This window comes from Galeopterus variegatus, unplaced genomic scaffold (assembly GCF_000696425.1).
Source record: "Galeopterus variegatus unplaced genomic scaffold, G_variegatus-3.0.2 Scaffold578, whole genome shotgun sequence".
Lineage (NCBI taxonomy): Eukaryota > Metazoa > Chordata > Mammalia > Dermoptera > Cynocephalidae > Galeopterus > Galeopterus variegatus.
The window spans coordinates 401,656-421,596 of NW_007726689.1; the positions used below are offsets into that span (position 1 = coordinate 401,656).

Consider the following 19,941-nt stretch of genomic DNA (forward strand, 5'->3'; position numbering starts at 1 on the left):
GGGGGGGGGGGGTGGACATCAGCTGAAATCGATGCTAATAGGTGGAACTGGAATCATACGGTTTCAAAAGAATGTCTTCATTAGGTGCTAGAAAACAGGTCACAATACTCATTTTACATGTAGTAGGTGACATTTAATCAAATAGAATCTCAATCAGGCATTGCGCACAATGAGACCATGAGCATCAGGAAATAAAAATATTCAAACTGGAAAAAGTGCAAATCAAATATTTTAGATGAAAAGTGTTTTTTTCTTTAATCTGACCAGGGAGATGGTGGGATAGCCTGGTCAAGGACTTTAACATAGTCCCAGTTTTAAGATGTCAGGCTCACTGAAAAGCTCAAAGGAAACAGGGGTTTTCTGGTCCAAAGATAATGGTATGTTATGGGTTATTACAGTCTCATGTCATTTCTTTGGTTATCATTTAAATCCTAAGAGAAAAAGGGACTAAAATACAAAAATGTAATCTAAACCCTTAAACCTTCAAAAATGCTCACTTTTGGAGGAAGAAAAAATAGTAACACTTAGGGAAAGAAAAACTTGGGGAAATTATGGTTATTATTTTTCTGAGGTCAGTTCACTCATCAGAAATAACAGATGGTTCTTCTGATCCTCCAGGATATCAACTGTCAATTAAAGCTAAACTAAATACAGAACAATCTAAATTAGCTTGGGAAAGGTGTCATACTGAATAAGTAACTGATATCCTCAAGTCATCCTCCTTATCCAAATCTTTACCAAAATTTCTATAAAGTATCCATTTGAAAACACGGACTTCAATTCTTTTTATTCTGACTTCTGGTATCACCTAAGTCCAAGGAGTTGAGAAGAAATGAGAGATAAAGATAAGCAAAGGGACTAGTTAACATGTAAATGGAATAGTCCATAAAGCCCTGAGCAATCCAAAGTTACTGTATCAGGTTGTGTAATCTGTAGTCATAATGCCTTGGCTGTAAGAAAAATATTTAATTAGAACATGATGTTAAATTTTACTTTATAAAGTTAGAGTTACAGATTTCAAAATTTTTTTAAAGCATCACAATGCAAGCTTGACAAATCACTTTGGTTCAACTCTAACACCCCCTTAGACTATAATTAACTACTTAACCAGGTAGACAATAAAGGTTTATGTTTCATGATGATTTTATTTAAATAATTAGAAGAAACCGATTGCTATCCACAATGAAAATAAATCAGGCAATTTGCTTACAATCTCATATTTGAAAATATGTAAAAATTCTGTGCAAACACACAAAGGGGGAATTTACCATTTTTGTTGGAAAAAAATTCTGTAAGGACTAATGACTGAGAAAGAAAAGGACAGTAGTGACTGAGAAACACTGAAGTCTCTTGGATAGTGTTTTAAAAATTAAATGTTTTCATTCAAAGACTTTTAAAATAGAAAAAATAAGGCATCTAATCCTGAAGAAATCAGGTTCTAAGTTACTACACTTTCCATTAACTTATCACAATCCATCCTGCAAATTTACCAGCGTGGATCACACCAATGATAACTAAAATGCCTACAATGTATCTTAACAGTAATTGTAATTTTCCAACCATTTCATGGGATTGGGCTAACTGGTCTGTCCAGACCCAAGTAATTACTTTGCAGCTGACCAAACCAGTGTGACTGCTGGCTTTGACCCCAGATTTCTTCTGGGGCTGCAGGGGGAAAAACTATCTGTATTGACTACTGAAGACAAGATGGTTTATAAAGCACAACTGCCCCAATTCTGGTTTCTAATGAGTTATGTAGTGATTCTCCCAGTTCCTTTTATTTGAAAATCTACAATGGGACTGTTCAAAGAAAGAAAAAAAGCACAACTACATATCTGTGCCCAGGACACTGATTAGGTGATTAGCTGCAGAGACTGTGGAACCAAAATCTGTAGTTTTTCTCTACTCTTGAAAGGAAATATACTGTCCATTGACATGGTTTGTTCTTGGCCTTCCTCTTAATTCCAGTTTTCACTGAGTTGGCTCCATTGAGCATGGTGGATCCGGGGCCCTTTGTTGACATAATGAGTTAGGTGACAGGAGAGCATGGGACTTCTCAACTCCTACAAGGGGCTGGGTGCCACAGGAGGGTAGATGAAAGCTTCGGTCCATTACCTGGGGAACAGAGCCCTCATCAGTGGATGGGGGCATCCAGCAGCTTCGCTCTGTGCCCATTCCACACATCTGGGGCTCTGTCCTCCACGGCTCCATTGACCCTACACAAAAGTAAAAGGAAATGTCAGTATTCACATCATTTGCTATGCCCAGCAAGAGAGACCCTAATAGTAGTGGTTAGAGAATAGGCCTGAAATATGAGACACAAAAGGAACCTATTCCCAAACCATTCTGGACCCAATTGGAAGAAATTAAAATAGTCCTTTTGGTAGAGATGATTCAAAGAACTGTGCTACCTGACACTGCTCCTTAGCTTTCCCTGTGTATTTCCTATCTCCCCATCTGGACCATAAATGACTTGAGAATCAGAGCTCAGGTTTTCAAGTCCTGTATTCCTTTCCCCCAGCATGGTCCTCTGCCTCTAGCATGGTTCTCTGCACTTCACTGCACCGATTGATGTTGCCTGAGGTCAATGAAGATGGTTCTGTGGATCTACCTCCAGTACTGTGCTCTAATGGGTTTTCCAGGAGCAGAGAAAGGATTGGCTGAGAACCAAACTTGATCTTTTATCTCATTTCCCATTCTACCTCCCTACCCAATCTCTATGTATAATTTCACCCCAGGCATTTATGGGACAGCTGCTCATGATCAGGGATGTGATCACTCATACCAGATAGTTATATGAGTAGCCCACAGAGAATGGGTCAGACTGTTTGCAGTAGAGTGTGGAGAGAGAGAGAGAGAGAGAGAGAGGAGATCTATTCCTGAATACTCAACTTACTATAATGAATCCTTATTTTCTGAGTTTTACCACATTCTTACCAATTTGCTGTGCTATTGATTAACTTGCAAAATTATATGTACCTCTAAATTGGATTACGTAGACAGGAAAGAATTAAGTGGGTTTAGCTGCTCAAGGAAAAGTAGTAGATAACTACAAGATAGTCCATTACTTTCTAATAGTGCTATCAATAATAAAAACCTGAGCAACTTTTGAAAATGCTGTCTTTTTTCATTATGCAGGCAACAGTAACCATATACACATTTAAAACTATACTATTTATTATATTTTTTATATTCATTTCTTAAGTATACTTTAATATCCAGTTCTTCCTAAAATGAGGCAATAAAATTCTACTAAGTTCAGTATTTTGGGTTACATGGGACCCTACGTATGAGAGGGGAATTTAGAGTGAGTTTCCCAACTCATAAAGCCTATGATCTCTCTACAAAGAAATCTGAGGAGCAGGGTATGGTAATAAGTATATTGATGAAAGTATAAGTGTAGTTGATATTTCATTAGCTCCTTTCATTAGCAGGAACTGTTTTTGTTGGCTCAAAGTTTCTCTAAACCTTTCCAAAGGTTTATGACACAAAAGCATATTCAATAATGTCTTCTGTGTTGTGAAATATAGCTATGATATTGAGATCCATGCCCAAGCATAATACACCTCTCAACAAAAATATTTCGTCAAGGGTTATCGAACTCCATTTCTCCCTGAAGCGGATTGAATTCCAGAACAGCTTGAAAACCTGAGTTCATTTTCTGCTCCCTCTCCGCAAGTGGTTTGGCTGGACTTCTCAGACAGCCAGGCATCTGGCTGAGGTCTAGACCCTGGTAAGATCTGAATACTCTGAAAAGCCCAGGACAATACCCAGATCAACTTAAATTCCAAGGAACCCTTCCCACTAAAACATGGAACAAGTTTTCTTGAAGCCATTTACAATTTCACTGCGATTACACGTATAGCTACTGATATAGATCCCAACCCCAAGAATGACTTCAAAACCCTAATCCACAATAAAAAGCCATTCATTGTGTACTTTCTCAAAGTAATCTAGCAGACTTCTGTGTGCCTAGAATTTTGAGTGAATATGGTAACCTCATATAAAACAGAAATTCAGCCCAAATTTATTTATCTAAAGCTCCATAGCATTTCAACACAGCCTAGCCGCTCACATAGCTTATACAACGTAACGATTGTTTTTGTGGTTAGATAAGACTTTTCACTAGAAAACATTCAGGACCCATGTAAAGATAACCATTCACCAGACTCCAGGGAGGAAAACTGGCCAACATCTGCTGCCTGGCCATCCTTGCCAGCCACAGGTGGACTCCCATTTCTGAGGTCCTGGTGTTCCTTTATAAGCACAAACTGCAGAAAACAAATGGGAGAGAAAGGATGTTGTTATGATTCACAAATTATCTCAACATACATTAGATCAAAGTCTACAAATTCATCATGTTCATCCTATGGAAGGTAAAAGTCAGAAGAGACTCACCATCAAATTTCTCTCTGGCTAATGAAGATTCCATTTTCAATTAGGAACTTCATGTTACACTTCATTAAAGCAACTAGGCACTACTAATGTTTTTACTGAAGAATTTATTCTAAGTTCAGCATCCCAGCTTTGAGGTCATAGATCCCTAGGGGCTACTGTTTTACTATAAGCAATCCAGGAATCCTAAGCATTGCCCATAGGCCAGAGAAATAATATCTCATGTGCATATGTGCCACAACTTATCAAATATATATACACTAGTTAATAAAATTCATTTAAACATACTACCAAGTTCTGAGTAGCTTAGGATCATTAATAGGTACTAATGACTAATAGTGCAACTACTGTTTCACAAGGATCCACCAAATGTTTTCTCATGGTTGAATGGCTTGGGAACCAGAATTCTAAAAGGGAGGCCCAGAAAACAACATTTCTCTTCGGTCAACAAAATGATGATTTTTGTCATTATTTGTGTTGTCCAAAATTGATTGGGCACTTGCAACGCAGGTTGAACAGAGTTCACTGGCTCACACTCAGGCTACATAGATTAGATATTAAAATAGATCAATGATAAAAGGAAAGAAGTAACCCCATGCTACAGGACAAACGATGCAGTTTGGTGAAGCCCTTCCTTGTCAATCAGTAACCCAGCAGAAGATCCACCCCAAGGTTTTGGCTGACTGTGCCTCACTGGTGTAGAAACAGGCCCTCCCTAGGAAGGAGCCTACAGCTCAGAAAAAATATGAGGAAAAGGGAATAGGGAAAAAAATCTTTTTGCCCATGTTTCTCTTTGAGAAAAGTGTGGGAAAGGATGATGAGTGGAGTCAATCAGGGAGAAGGGAGGGAAATGCTGGTAATAGGGTGAATCCTATGAATGTGTGTTTTCATTTTCTTGTTTTCCACAACACTAATCACCCTGCAACTCCTCCTCATTAATGTTCTCCCTGCAGCAACACATTACAAAGTCAATATGAGACCTGCTGTTCAAGGGCACATGCCCATTACTTCTGGCTGAAGTCAAAATCCAGTCGTCTGTGTTGCAAATTTTCCAACCATGTGCCTCTCTGCCAGAAAAACATAGGTCCCAGAACTCTGGGCTGAGATGGGGAAGGCAGCTGATGAAACTACATTTGTTTCTGCTGCTTTTCATCCGAGTTTAGATGCTCAGCAGCTGATGTCACCGGCACTTATGACACTGGGGATGGCTAAGCTCAGCAGCCCCAGGCCCCCAACACAGCTCTGAGCCAACAAGCTGCTCATGATAGCAGCAAATGTTTTTGAATTAAAAAAAAAAATAGCACACAGATTGTTTCTCCTTCTTTCCCATGATTTAAATGAGATGAACTAAAGCTGCTACCCAAAACCTTAATGAAATACCGTGTAGACTAAGTGCAATCTTAGTAATTTAGAAGTCCACAAAGTCATGAGGCCTCAAATACTGAGCACATTCTATAGCTAAGTCCTCCTACTTATGAAATTTATAGAGACAGAGGGATCTTAGAGATCATCTAACGCAAACCCCTTGTACTTCTGAAGAGGAAGCGAAGGTCCGCAGAGGTTAAGGACTTGCTGAAGATTAGATAGCCAATGAGTGGAAGGGTAAGGCTAGAACACATTTCTTATTTTATTTCCCTACTCAGTTTCAACTAAAAAACAAGTAAGCACTGAATGCCTGTAACAGGTAGGGACAGATGATCACCTGTTAGTTAAAAGCACAGCCACAGGAAAGCTGTTCTCTGGGAGTGCGTGGTAAGGTAGGGCTGCGGAGTCGGGGGAATGAGGTGGGAAGGACCCCAAATATTGCCTTTGCCCCTCCATAATCTCCCCCAATAGCTCTTCCCTAAGGTTTCAATCCTCCATGGACCTGCCATATCTTTCAGCCTTTTTCACAATATACCACAAATAACACCAACAGCACACACTGAATCAGTCAAGTTATCTCTGACAGATTTCTGGAAATGGAAATTCCCTTAACAGTATCAAGAGAGCTTAGCCTGTCCAAAGTCTGCCTTCTAGTGTTCCAAGGTCAGCTATTAAAGCAAGTGACCCATGAAGCATCTTGAACTTCTCAATCCACTGTGCTTTTTGGATTTTATCAGGCAACTAGGGTTGCCAGATAAAATACTGAACACTGTTAAATTTGAATTTGAATTTAAACTTGGACTTTCAGTATAAACATGAATTTAGGTGTCCTGTATTTTTATTTGCAAAATCTGGCAACTATTTTGCTACTGAAGTTTAGGGACTTAAAATGTATGTGAGACAGTGAAAAAACAAATAACCCAATTAAAAATGGGCAAAGGAGCTGAATAGACATTTTTTGAAGGAAGATATACAAATGGGCAACAGATATGTGAAAAAATGCTAAACGTCACTAATCGTCAGTGAAATGCAAATTAAAACCACAGTGAGATATCATCTCACCCCACTTAGACTGGCTATAATAAAAAAGATGGAGAATAACAAATGCTGACAAGGATGTGGAGAGAAGGTAACGCTCCTATACTGTTGGTGGGACTGTAAATTAATACAACCAGTATGGAAAACAGAATGGAGGTTTCTCAAACAACTACAGGCAACTACCATACGATCCAGCAATCCCGCTTCTGGGTATATACCCAAACAAATGGAAATCATCACGTCAAAAGGTTATCTGCACTCCCATGTTCATCACAGCTCTGTTTACAATAGCCAAGATACGGAACCAACCTAAATGTCCATTGATGGATGATTAGATAAGGGAAATGTGGTATATGTACACCATGGAATACTACTCTGCCATAAAAAAGAATGAAATTCTGCCATTCACAACAACATGGGTGAACTTGGAGAAACTTATGTTGAGTGAAATAAGCAAAGCACAGAGGGATAAATACCACATGTGCTCACTCATAAGTGGGAGCTAAGAGAGAAAGAAGGAAGGAAAGAAAGACCACAGTGGTGCATTGGACTTGTGGAGAGAGAGAAGACGTACGGCTGCAAAGTGGGGTGGGGGAAAGGGGGAGGTAGAGGGAGGTTGGGGATTAATTGGGTGGTGGACACGGGGTATAATCACAATTTGTGGTAATGGACATACTGCCAGTATTGATCTGGCCATCATATCTTGAGCACAAGTGGTGACGGTCAGCTTTGTACCCCATGAATATTTATAACCAATTTAAAAAAATCACACATGCACACACATACATATACACACACATGCAAAAACATGTGCATGATCATACACAGGCACACAGAGAGACATATACATATATGAGTCCTCAGAGTTCAGCTAGAATGTAATTAGAGCCTATCTTAAATAAAGAAAAAGGATAAATAAATCATTGTCCAAAAATAAATAAAATAAAATAAAATAAAATGCGTGTGAAAAATGAATATTAAGAAAATTAGGAGCATGATCTTGGGTTTTTAAGATATCCATCTGAAAGGGATTACTTAAAAATTGAGAAAGACTTTCCACGTAACACATAAAAATCTAAGTTATAGGAAGAAACTTCACAATAGAAAAAAAATCCATAAATTTCTTGTGTCATTAAATTATGGCACCATATTAACTCATCTGATTCTTTAATTTAGGACACAGTCTCCCATCCCCCAGGATCTCTCTAGCTGATGTGGTGTTGGCTAACAAAACACCAGCAGGGAGCTACGACAGATTCCAGCCACTCTGAACTCAGTAAAGAATGAGAAAAGATGAACTGGGGTTAATATCAAGTCAATTCCTTGCTTCATCTGCTTTAGTCACATTACCCAAGGGTGGGGGCAAGAGGACATCCCAGCCTCACTGTCAGCAGGCCTGCTACTGCTACTGTCTCTGATCGACTCTTCATAAGGATTCTTCGGATGTTTTGATGGCAGCTTCTGAGTCCTGTGACAAAGCCAACATTTGAGACAATCTCAAAACAAAACAAAGCAAAACACTCAGCCCACTCAGTGATGGTCGGGGACAACTATTTTTGCTACTGAAATTTAGGTTTTTAAAATGTGTGGGAGAAAAGAAATATAAAGATAACTAGGAACATAACTTTAAGGGTTTAAAAGGCATTCTTTGCTGCAGAACTCAAAATATTTTCCAGATGATATCTCACTCTTTCCAAGGTTCTGCGAGGGGTGTGTATATGGAGGAGAGGGGTAGTGATGTGTCTGTTCATCTGAGTTCTAACTAAATCCCAAGCACTGTCCTAGTACTGGGAATATAGCAAGAGAAAAACAACAACAGTCTCCGCCTTAACGGACTTACAAATTTTGGCAGGGAAATAATATCACAGCAACTATATGAGGCGGGCTATCCCAGCTTCATTTACAAGGGAAGCAGTAGGACTTGGAGATGGCAGTGACTCGGCTACCATGGGCAGCACAGAAACTGGGTCATAATGATGCAAAGCCCAGGCTCCCCTGCAATGTCCTACTCATAAAGGAATTAGAGGCAAGAACAGAAGGAGAGGAAGACCCAAGATAACACAGTCTCAGACTTGTAAACTAGGAAATAGACTAGGTCTCCTGCTTACAAATCCAGTTTGTTAAACACTGATTTGTTTGACAAATATTCACCACTAAGTCTATGCAAGGGGCCATGCACTGGGGGAGGGGAAGAGGATCTCGCATTAAGGTGGGATCCCTGTCCTCAAAGCAGTAACCTCTAGAAGGAGAGAGACGGGTACACACATGTTACACAGGTCCCATTTAAGGGAAGGCAATGAGGCAATGTGGCAGCAAAGACCACCAGCCAGCCTCGAGACTCCAAAGCAACACTGCTGTCAGCGGCAGATGGGCAGCCTAATCCCCTCTATGAGTGTGACCCTCTGTCAAAAGCCCTAACTGGACATCTGGGGAAGAGCGATAAGGAAGAAAGGGGCTGGTGCAAAAGCCACATGCCACAAGCTGAGAATACAACATTGCAGATAGTACTAGGAGATGGGGTGGGTTATTACTGGCTTTAATAAAGGCTTCAAGGAAAAAATTGAAGCAAGTGGCTGATATAAACAGTTCTAAAGTTCCAAAGTTGTAGTTTGTGATGGAATACTTCCTGTTGATTCCTTACAAGGGGTCCTTCCAAGAAATCAAGTTTTATGAAGTAATAATATTAGAATACTGTAAAAATTTCATTTAGTTTCATGAACATTAATCTTTTGAGAGACACAGAAATGTCAAACACTCAATCTAGATAAGACAGGCAAGGAATGGTGTAGAGAGAGGAAATAACTGATTCTAACTCTAAAAAATCATCTAACATACCTAACTTAAAAACTCAAGGTTAGCACTGCATTTGTTGGTATACTTTAGTGGCCATGGAAATATTTAGACTAGTAGCTTTAATTTGATCTTGTCAGAATCAATCTATCTATAGCACAAATGTAGTCAAGCATGTAGCTGAAAATTTGCAGCAGGGTAAGCAGCTATATTGATCAAAACTGTTATGTAAATAACCATAGATTTACTAAGGAAAAGTTATTTTACAACTCTGGATGCATTTCAGCAAAAAGAGAAAACAGGGTTCTGATGAGCTTTCTTTCTGAGGAAATAGTCATTATTACTTTTGATTTTAGGTAGATGGGAGTGAGAGGCTAAAGTTTGTATTTGTATGTAAAGTCTACAGTCATCTTTCAGCTAAGCTGGTCTTTGAATTCCAAGTCAAAAAGGCCAGCAATTTGCCATTAGCTTCTAATCCAGATCTCTAAAAAATGCAAGTAGGATATAAGACACACTTACTACGTCAAAACACATCAAATAAGAAAAAATACTTAATAATTATGGCACACATGAACTTGAGTTTCTCACTTCCATTTTTTCTACACTATTTGCCAAGCATCTACCTTTCTCTTCCCATTCTGTCCAGTGGGATGAAACATTGATCATACAATATTCTTTCCACAAATGTCCAAGATATCAGTTGAATACCAGATCAAAAAGTGCAATGTTCCTGAGGGACCACTGAATTAAAATTTCAAGTCTGTGCTTGTTAACCTTGTCTCTCAGCAGATGGCAGAAAAGGGCTTACAGCATATGACTCTTTTGGGGAAGATTACAGTTCATGGAAAATCGTATCAATAACAACAGGTAGCATTTATTAAATCCTATATGCCAGACCTACAGTTCTATTCTCATCCCTATTTTATAGCTAAGGAAATTAATGAATACAGAGGTTAGGAAACATGCCTGATGCTCTTTAGGCACTAACTGGGAATTGAACCTGTGCAATCTGATTCCAGAGTCCATGCTCTTAACCACTACACTAGGATACAGCAGGATCTCAGACAAGTGCATCTTGGCTGATACACTCAATTTTCCAGATTACAAGACAGTTGCCACTTGAGTGGTGTACAGTAGCGGTAAATGTGGTTGGATGGTGGCAGGTATCTGGTACATTCCCAGAGAATTGGAGCTTATTAGTTAAGAGGGGCCTAAGTTCTCCAGTCATAAAATGGTAAGATTGAACTAGATAATTCTATATAGTCCCCTTCAGCCTAAAAGTGCTATGACTCACTGATATTGTGCAGCACAAACTATAATGGTACCTGAAATGTTTCTCAGTGTTGATGACAGTGGAGGATGCTATCCTACTTTTTAAGAAAATGGAAAATGAACAAACCATGTGATTCACATACTTTCACACTAATGTAGCATTTTTAAAAACTTAAATGTAGAAATATTTTAGTTCCACAATTTTTAACCATTAACTTGAAACTATTGAAAATCCAAAGATCAGAAACTTTCTTTCAAGTTACGGGAGATACTTATTTTCTTTAACACTAGTGAATATTTTGTGGGAAATCAGGTCAATGGAAGGCAGTCACAAGAAGCTATAGTTATGCAGACCACAGGGGGTAAAACATGTGAGGCTAAAAGAAGAAAGTGGAATGCAAAGTGCACTCACTACGTTAAATAACAACCACATACACGACTCGGGTGTGGATGAAGGCTGGATGGGACAAGGAAACGTGACAGCATTGATGTTTTAGGGCAGTGAAATCCTGGGCCTTTTTTTTTTTTTTTTTTTGTAAACTTCCATTTTTTAAATGTATTAAATATGTAGAAGTTCATCTCAAGAAGGCAGGTGTTCCCCTGGGAGGGCGTAGAGAGAGGTTGAAAGTACCATTGGGAAAAAAAAAAAGGTTACCTGTAGTGGTGAGCCCCCCATAGCCCCATGAATGTATTAAATATGTAGAAGTTCATCTCAAGAAGGCAGGTGTTCCCCTGGGAGGGCGTAGAGAGAGGTTGAAAGTACCATTGGGAAAAAAAAAAAGGTTACCTGTAGTGGTGAGCCCCCCATAGCCCCATGAGGAGCAGCAGGACAAGCACAACCACGCAGATGGCCACCACGGTGACGTTCGTCTGCCACCCACGGCCGGCATGGCGCAGCTCCCACCACTTCAAGTCTCGGTGCTGACATCGTTCCCCGACATAGCCAACAACACAGCTGTGACAACATACAAACAGGTCATCAGAGAGCCCTGGCCAAAGATACTGATATTTTTCAGACAATCTCCAGCCATCTCTCAACCTCTGCGTTTCTAGACTCAGCTCTTTGGAAGCACATGGTAAATCCATCGGGGGTCAGCTGAAAGCACTGTTATTTACAAGTTAATGCAGCATGGACTTTCCCCTTTGGTCTGTTTGTCCTGGGATTGATGGGGGAATTTTTTGCATACTGCCTGTATAAGGCATTACAGAACATTGATTAAAGATCAATTTCTGTTAGGCTAAAATCCTAAGGAGCTATCCTTTAAAACCAACACAAAGCAACTCTGTCCTAAGAGCCAAGGGAGTTTTGAAAACAAATGTTTGGCCGGATTGTAATGTGTACAGGTCAAAGGAAAGAGGAACTCGAAGGCAGAGGGCCTCATCTGAAACAGTCCCTAAAAGAGGAATGTGTGCAGTCACTGACCAGGAAGCACAGCCCAGGCTGTGGGTTTTCCCATTTTGTGGTGGGGGTGGTTGTTTTAAGAATCACTACTGGCCCAAGAGAAAAGGTCTCAGTGATGACACACAAATATTTGCTTATTTTCTTCAAGGGGGAAAAACTATATGGAGGAAAAAACAAACTTTCACCCACAAACACCCTGCTGTCTCATTAGTGAAATTGTTACTAGAATTATCAGTGACCAATTTACTGCTAAACCTTTCTAAAGTAAATGAAACAATGCTGCCATCTACTGGGAATGTGTGTTTCCAGAAACTACTGGGATCTCAGGTAAACACTTGTACTCTTTTTTTTTTTTTTTGCTAAAGCATCAACTTTAAAAACATCCTATTAAACATTACGTGATGCTCACTTATTAGTCCTCTCCTTGGACTTGGATCAACTATCTATCCAACCATGCCCCCACGTTATTCCAAAAGTAATGAATACACAGAAAACTGATACCAGTCCCTACGGTGTTAAGAGGCACCATGGAAAAAATATCAGACAAAGCTGCAAAAGATCTGGACACTAGTCCTTGTTCTACCTTTTGCTGGTCATAGGAGCTTGACAAGACACTTTCAGAGGAAGGAGGGAAAGGAATTAGCATTTGTTAAGCACCCTATGTTTTTGACACCATGCTAATCTTTTACTAATTTTATTCTCCATGGCATATTCCCATTTCGCAGATGAGAAAACTGAGGCTCAAGGAGTCAAGTCGTTTGTACGAGATCACACAGCTAATGAATGACAGGTTTAATTCACATGATTCTCCAATTTCAAAGCCTTTGTTTCATCTACTACACCATGCTGCTTTCAAAAAGGGTTTTAAGCTCCATTCACCATTGAAAAGCTATTCTTCTAGAACTGACCATGCAAGAGATGGCAGGATCTGAGTATAGAAGCCTAATGGGCCATCAAGTTATCCTAGGCTTTTCTGGATACTGTTTTTAATTCTAGCTATATTTGATTATAGCCATTTACTATCAATGCTTAGCAGCCACTTTTAAACTGTTGGTTGTTAATGCGCCATACCTCTGATCCTCGCAGAGATTTTGGCGTCTGGAGGAATATGTCAATCAGGTAATCAAGAGTCCTGGGAGTCAACTCAGGCTGCGATAGCAGGGCTTCTCCGGGCCTTATAAGGCCCAGTATGGTCTATCAGCATTTTTATTTGGGGCAGGGGGGTGGGGGAATACAAACCACTAGTTCTTTGAGTTATTATTAGTTCTTCTGTTAAACTAAACAAAAAATTCCCTGGCCAAATAAATTTGCATTCCCATGATTAAATAATTTCAAGACATTCTGAACTAAATAAAGGTAAACAAGACTTTTTAATGTGTTGTGGTGTACCATGAATCAAGAATTGAAGGCTACTGTATGAAACATTTCTCGCACTGATTTGACCACACACAAACAAACATTTTGCAGCGTTGGTGTTGGAGGTTCTTGGTCTGAAGAAGCTCTGCCCAGAAGGGTGTTTGGCTCAATGTCAAACCAGAATGAGAGAGGACCTCCTCTGAGCTCAGGAGGTTTGGAACCTTCTGAGAATCTCCAGACCAGGAAATCTGTGAGGAATATTTGGGACATGAAGATTCCAGTTCTCACTTCCTCAGCATCACTGGGTACAGCTTGGGACTCCCATCTATCTGAGGGGAACTGCCACTGCCTCCAAGCAAAGAAGGAAGAGCTGGCCTTTTAGAAACCAGCTCCCAGCATGAAAAACACTCTGTATAGAATGACGCCTATGAAGTGTTTCTAATAAAAGCTGGACTGGTAAGCACTCCCTAGAGATTTGCTATTATGGAATTAATAAAACATAAGGTGAGGTCATCAGGGCAGGAAGAGGGAAGGGTTGCATACTTGATTAAACCACATTTTTATTAAATGTACAATTTAAAAACAAAGTTGTGATCCAGATTACTGTGAACCCTGGTGATATTTTAAATATTGCTTTAGATTAAAGGTTCTTAAATTTGAGTGTTATCTCCAGTTTAATTGTCATTTTGTAGCAACTCATGTTTAAAACATTATCAGGGAAATATGATATTTTCATCAGTATTTAATGACAGAAAGAAAAGCAGTGTGCTAAAGAGTTCATCAATCATTGAATGAATTGCTGCTATCAGATCCAAATGAAAATACTGTACTAAATGCAATACGTAATCCTACAGAACTTTTTATGTTATTATAATAATTTTTATGAACTAAAAGTACCATGGAGAAAAACAAACCATGACCTAATAAACTAGGACATTTGTTTTTGTAATTTCATTATTTGGAATAAGAAACAATGAATGAGCAAAAACAATTTGATTCTTAATATTAAAATCAAGACTAACTATTGTAAGTACTAGATTTTTCTTAGGTTAGATAATTATAGTATGTAAATATGAATGTGAAAGCAGGATTCTATTAAAGTAGAGTCATTTTTACAAATATTCATAAGCACTTACCACTATTTTTGTCACACCGACATGATTTATAATGCAGGGCTATATACTTTGTCACAGAATATAACTTATTCTTTTAATAATTTAGACTATAATAACTAAGATACACGAAGGTACTTCAAAAATTTTGTGGAATGGCTTCCGGTCAAGATAGCAAATAGACGGTCCCCAGCATCACTCTCTCCCACAAATCAACCAATTTACAACTATTAAAAAGCAACAACAGCCAAGCTGGGGCCACTAGAGCTCAGGGGAAGAGGAGGAAAGACCTACAGAGTTCATCAGTCTGGTAACGACCAAGCCACCACTGGAAGCCCCCGGTCTCCCCTGTAGGAATGAGGCCACAGGCCTCAACCACGCCCCCCTCCTTCCTGCCACCCTATTTCCTTCCCCATTCCCCTCTCAACCTCCCACCCAACTGCTCCACAACATCTTAGAATGTAAAAACAGATGGAGCTGGGGACCAACCCGTCCTCCCACAAGCAGGCAAGGAGCATACCCAAAACACCTCTTCCATGTGGGTGGTCCAACACCACCACCACAATAGCCACAGCTGCTGCAAAAGTGGCTAGATGCCACAACCACCGTGCAGATGGCCCTCCAGCTACTCGAGTGCATTGACACAAGGAAAGTCACCAGCAGAGACAAAGAAAAGACAAGGATGTCTCTCTCCACAAAGCCCATTCCAGAGTAATAGAAGAAGCATCTGCTCTACGATAATAGTGGGGACCTGAACACACCTCTCAACATTGGACAGATCATCTGGGCAACAAATTAACAGAGTGACTATTACTCTTTCCGAAGGAGAGAAGAAATCTAGGACTATCAGAGGTGGGAGGGGGGAGATTGAGGGGGATAGGGAGAGATTGGACAAGGGGCATAAAGAATAAGTATGATTTGTACTAATATATATGCTAATAATAAATCAACATATGTCAATGTTGAACCCCCAAAATATGTATAATCAATTACAATTCAATAAAAAAAAAGTTTGTGGAAAAATGGAATTAAAAGATAACATGAACCTTTCTTTCCATGAACTTTTTGAGGTACTGTCATATTTCTGCTTATTATTTTTGATAAAATAATAAAAGCTTTTAAGCTTATAGCCTCTCCGTGAGGCTCACAATATTTTATCACCTCTTCCTCAGGCACAGAGAAAAGTATCAATGAGTCAGGAGTCTAACCATGGGGACCTATTTATTTTTCAGTATCTATCAGTTCCTTCATATTGCCCCCAAAATATGCAATTAATTAAAACAAAATTTGACACAGAGCTAGATAGTTTGAGTTTGGGTTTCATTACAAGCTCCACGGGGAGGTTCTCTGGGTGAGCACAGTAGGGGCACCTCATAGTTTTAGGTCTTCTGCTTTTTAGGCTGATGCTTTGCCCACTCTGACACCCTCGTGGGTGCAGAAAGGGAGCAAAAGCAGCAGCTGTTGCATCCGGCAATTGCCACTAAACAACAAAAATGTGACTGTCAACTATTAGGAAGTGAAGAAAAAATACCTATACATATATATTTAGTTTTGTAAAATATATGTTTTTTTTTGTTTTGTCTTGTTTTGGTTTTTTGTCCTTTTTTTTTTTTTTTTCCTTTTTGTCTTTTTTCGTGACCGGTAACGGGATCGCAACCCTTGGTGTCGCGCCCACACCACGCTTAACCAGTGAGCGGACCGGTCTCTATATGGGATCCGAACCCTCGGCGGGAACACAACTGCACTCCCAGCGCTGCACTCTCCCAAGTGCGCCACTGGCCCGGCCCAAAATATTTGTATTTTAATAAATACATACTGGCAAGAAGTCCAGTGTGAACACGTACAACACTTTTGTAAATCCAGAAACACATCATACATGCTCACCACACATAAGGCAACATATAAACCAAAGCTATAAGAAATTCTCTCACAAACCTAAGTTTTTCAACCAGTATAAGTTTGATCCCCAGACTAGTACTAACATCAAGTTATTTAAGTAAAAAGGAAAATCACCAGTTTCTTTTTCTATTTACCATTGGTGGCTGGGGCTGGGGGTGATACATAAGGTGGGCGCAAGGAAGCACAGACACACTTTATATACATTTATTTATGTTTTTCCTAGGGAAAATCTAATTGCAGAGAAATCCCGGTATAGATTTTACACATTAGTTCAAAGTTACGGACTGCAAGAGCAGATCCCCCAGCTATCAGAAAGACAGTGTGACTTACTTGCACGCGTAGTTGTCTACCGCTTCGATGTACATGCACACACCGTCGTGGAGGCAGTACCCGTCATGTGATGGGGGACACTCCGGGTAACTATTTCTGACAGGATAGCGACCATCTTCCCCAAGGAGAGAGGGTGGAGTAGAGTCTAGAAGAATCGAAGATACTACTTTTATTTTCTGAAGTGATCGGGGTCTTTCAGATATCAATATCAGTAACTAATTTCCGTGAACAATTTTTGATATAATGTCTTTTAGTGACTGTAGAACTAATAAGAGTGACCACAGTTTCACTTGCCAAACCAAACTTTGTGTCATTCACCATGAAACCAGCCATTCTTTAGGCTCAGTATTATCTGATACAAAGCATATTGGAGGCAGAGATTGGCCAACCCTAAGTTACCATATGAATTCAGAGTCACTGATCTCATTATGAAAGCAAATCTGTCATCCACAAACATACACTAACCACGTGAAATGACAGTTAGTTTTAAATTCTCACTAAACAACCAGAATCTCTGAATGGCTTCAAAACTACCTGCCAATGCACAGTCCATGACCCCCAATATCCTGGGAGCCTCAAACATGCTTCTCCTAAAAACTATTTAACTTGTCTCAAAGACAAGACTGTAGCAACTTTGACAAGAAGGAAACGTTCCGTAACACAGGGAATGTCAAAGTGGTAAACTCTCTTCTATTGAATGGTTCGCTGCTCCTTAAATGGAAAACATCAGGATGTGTAGTTGACTATATAAATATTAGCAGTTTTTCAATACCTTTAAGAAGAGCAAATTATTTGAGGAAAATAACACGCTGAAAAAACAGAGACCAAGCAAGCACAGAACTTCCCTCTCTTAGGATGTTTCCTGCTTGCAGAGCTAAGAGAAGCAACCAGCTGGCAGTGACAGGAAAGGGCCCCATCCTGGATTCCAGGGTCTGGGTGAAGTCAGCTCCCCTTCCGGGGTGCTAATGGTGAGAAAATACTGCTGTTATGGGGAGAAGGTTCCGGAAGCAGAAGTTGATCATTAGGAATGTTTAAAAAGAAAGAGCTGGAATTCTCATTCACATCAAGAAATAATGACTTTTTAAAGTAACATTTTAAAATCCTTGAGAAGGATTTAAAATGCTAAGAGTTCAGATATTCTCACCAACCTGCCCAGCCCTGTAAAGTTTTTCCAGCAGCCTCGAAATCAACATTACAAATCGAGAGATTTGTTGCTTTGTTAAAGAGAACCACCTGTGTTCCCACCTTTATTGAATTGTGACTAATGAAAAAGGATTTATTCCAGATACTGTTAAATTAAGAAAACTTGGACCATTTCAAATTCTCAAGCCCAGCATCAACCTAATCAGGAAAGCCAGCTCTCCAACCTGATTGAACGGAATGATTTCCAGAATCTCTAATGCAAATACAGTGGGGTACAGAATTCCCCTGAACCAAGCCCCTCCCCTTCAATCTAGGAAACCCACCAACCTAAAGGGCAAATCGGTCCGGGTTCAGACAGGCTGCCGGCACACGTGCAGGTGTAGCCTCCCTCCGTGTTTGTGCAGTTGGCATTCTCTCCGCAGCTGTGCAGCCCCAGGTGGCACTCATCGATGTCTGTTAGAAAATAGGAGTAGGGAAGAGAAAATGGGGCACAGAGGCAGAAAGAGGGTTACAATTGGATAGCCCAACATTCTGGAAAGGGAGCATCTTCAGTTTCTGTCATGCTGCATGTTCTCAGAGCCCTACACACTTTTAGGTTTAAAGATCCTATTATGAACATCGGAGAGAGATGAACGGAGAGATGAAGCGGCTCCCTCGGCTGCATGCCCATTCAGGTGTTCTAAGCTCCTGACAGAAGGCTGGAAGTTTCCTCTGCTTGGAAGGAAAGGAGAGTTCCCAGGGTTGGTGATTGGTAAACTACCTCTAGACAAATGTTTAGAGGTTCAGATCCTAAAGATTCATGCTTAACTTTTGCAAATAGACATCCAGTCATTGACATACATGTTATAGCAAATACATTATTGCTTTTTGTACATAAATATGAACTATGAACTAAGTAAGTCATCCTTTCTCTTCCAACTACCCACCTTTTTCTTTCTTAGCTATTACCACTCTAACATTTAAGTTCTTCCTTCCTCTTAATTTTATATTACTACAAGAACAGCCTTACTACATTCCTGCAAGCCATGTCTCCTCCTCTGCACTGCTAAACACCAGTGCCAGATTATCCTCCCTTACACCACAATGAGATCAACCCATCCTTGCACCCTTGACTCAAATGCTGCCAGTGGCTCTCTGTGGCCTAGAGTTGTGCTGTCCAATGTGGTGGCCATCACCATATGTGCATACTGAGCAACTGCAAGGCATCTAGTCCACACTGAGATGCGCTGTGAGTGAAAACCACACACCAGATTCTGAAGACTTAGTGACCAAATAAAAAAGAATATAAAATATCTTAATTTTTATACTGGTCACATATTAAAAATTTAGTATTCCGGATATATTAGAACAAATAAAGTACATTATTAAAATTAATTTCACCTGTTTCTTTTTACATTTTGTAACGTGGCTACTAGAAAATGTACAACAGCGCTGGCCTAGAGAAGTAAAACCCAGTGACCGATCCCCAGTTTCTATCCTTCCACGAATGTAACCCAATCCATCTACTAGAGTCTGAATTGTGTCCCCCCAAAAATTCACGTTAAAGTCTAGTGCCCCATGTGACTGTATTTGGAGATAGGGTCTATAAGGAAGTAATAAAGGTTAAATGAAGTCATAAGAGTTGGGTCCTAATCCCATAAGACTGGTGTCCTTAAATGAAGAGGAAGAGACACCAGAGCTCTCTCACTTTCTCTCTATGCGCACAGAGGAAAGGCCAGGTGAAAACACACTGAGAAGGGAGCGTCTGCAAGCCAGGAAGAAATCCTTCACCAGAAACCAAATCAGCCAAGTCAATCCTCGATCTGGGACTTCCAGCTGCCAGAAATGTGAGAAAATTAA

The 19,941-nt window shown here is 39.9% G+C and overlaps 1 protein-coding gene across 3 annotated transcripts in view; it reads right to left on the reverse strand.

Moving 5' to 3' along the window:
* Nucleotides 1–1,216: 1,216 nt before the first annotated feature.
* Nucleotides 1,217–19,941, reverse strand: part of EGF (epidermal growth factor) — a 79,892-nt gene continuing 61,167 nt past the window's right edge. For 2 of the 3 annotated variants that reach the window (XM_008570180.1, XM_008570179.1), the window contains 7 exons: nucleotides 18,430–18,555; nucleotides 16,960–17,104; nucleotides 11,648–11,815; nucleotides 8,149–8,266; nucleotides 4,194–4,271; nucleotide 3,906; nucleotides 1,217–2,216 (listed from right to left, as the gene is read on the reverse strand). In XM_008570180.1, coding sequence (XP_008568402.1) covers nucleotides 1,972–2,216; nucleotide 3,906; nucleotides 4,194–4,271; nucleotides 8,149–8,266; nucleotides 11,648–11,815; nucleotides 16,960–17,104; nucleotides 18,430–18,555 — 881 coding nt within the window. In that variant the 3' untranslated portion in view covers nucleotides 1,217–1,971. The remainder of the gene's footprint in view (nucleotides 2,217–3,905; nucleotides 3,907–4,193; nucleotides 4,272–8,148; nucleotides 8,267–11,647; nucleotides 11,816–16,959; nucleotides 17,105–18,429; nucleotides 18,556–19,941) is intronic. The other variant, XM_008570181.1, reaches the window with a different exon arrangement.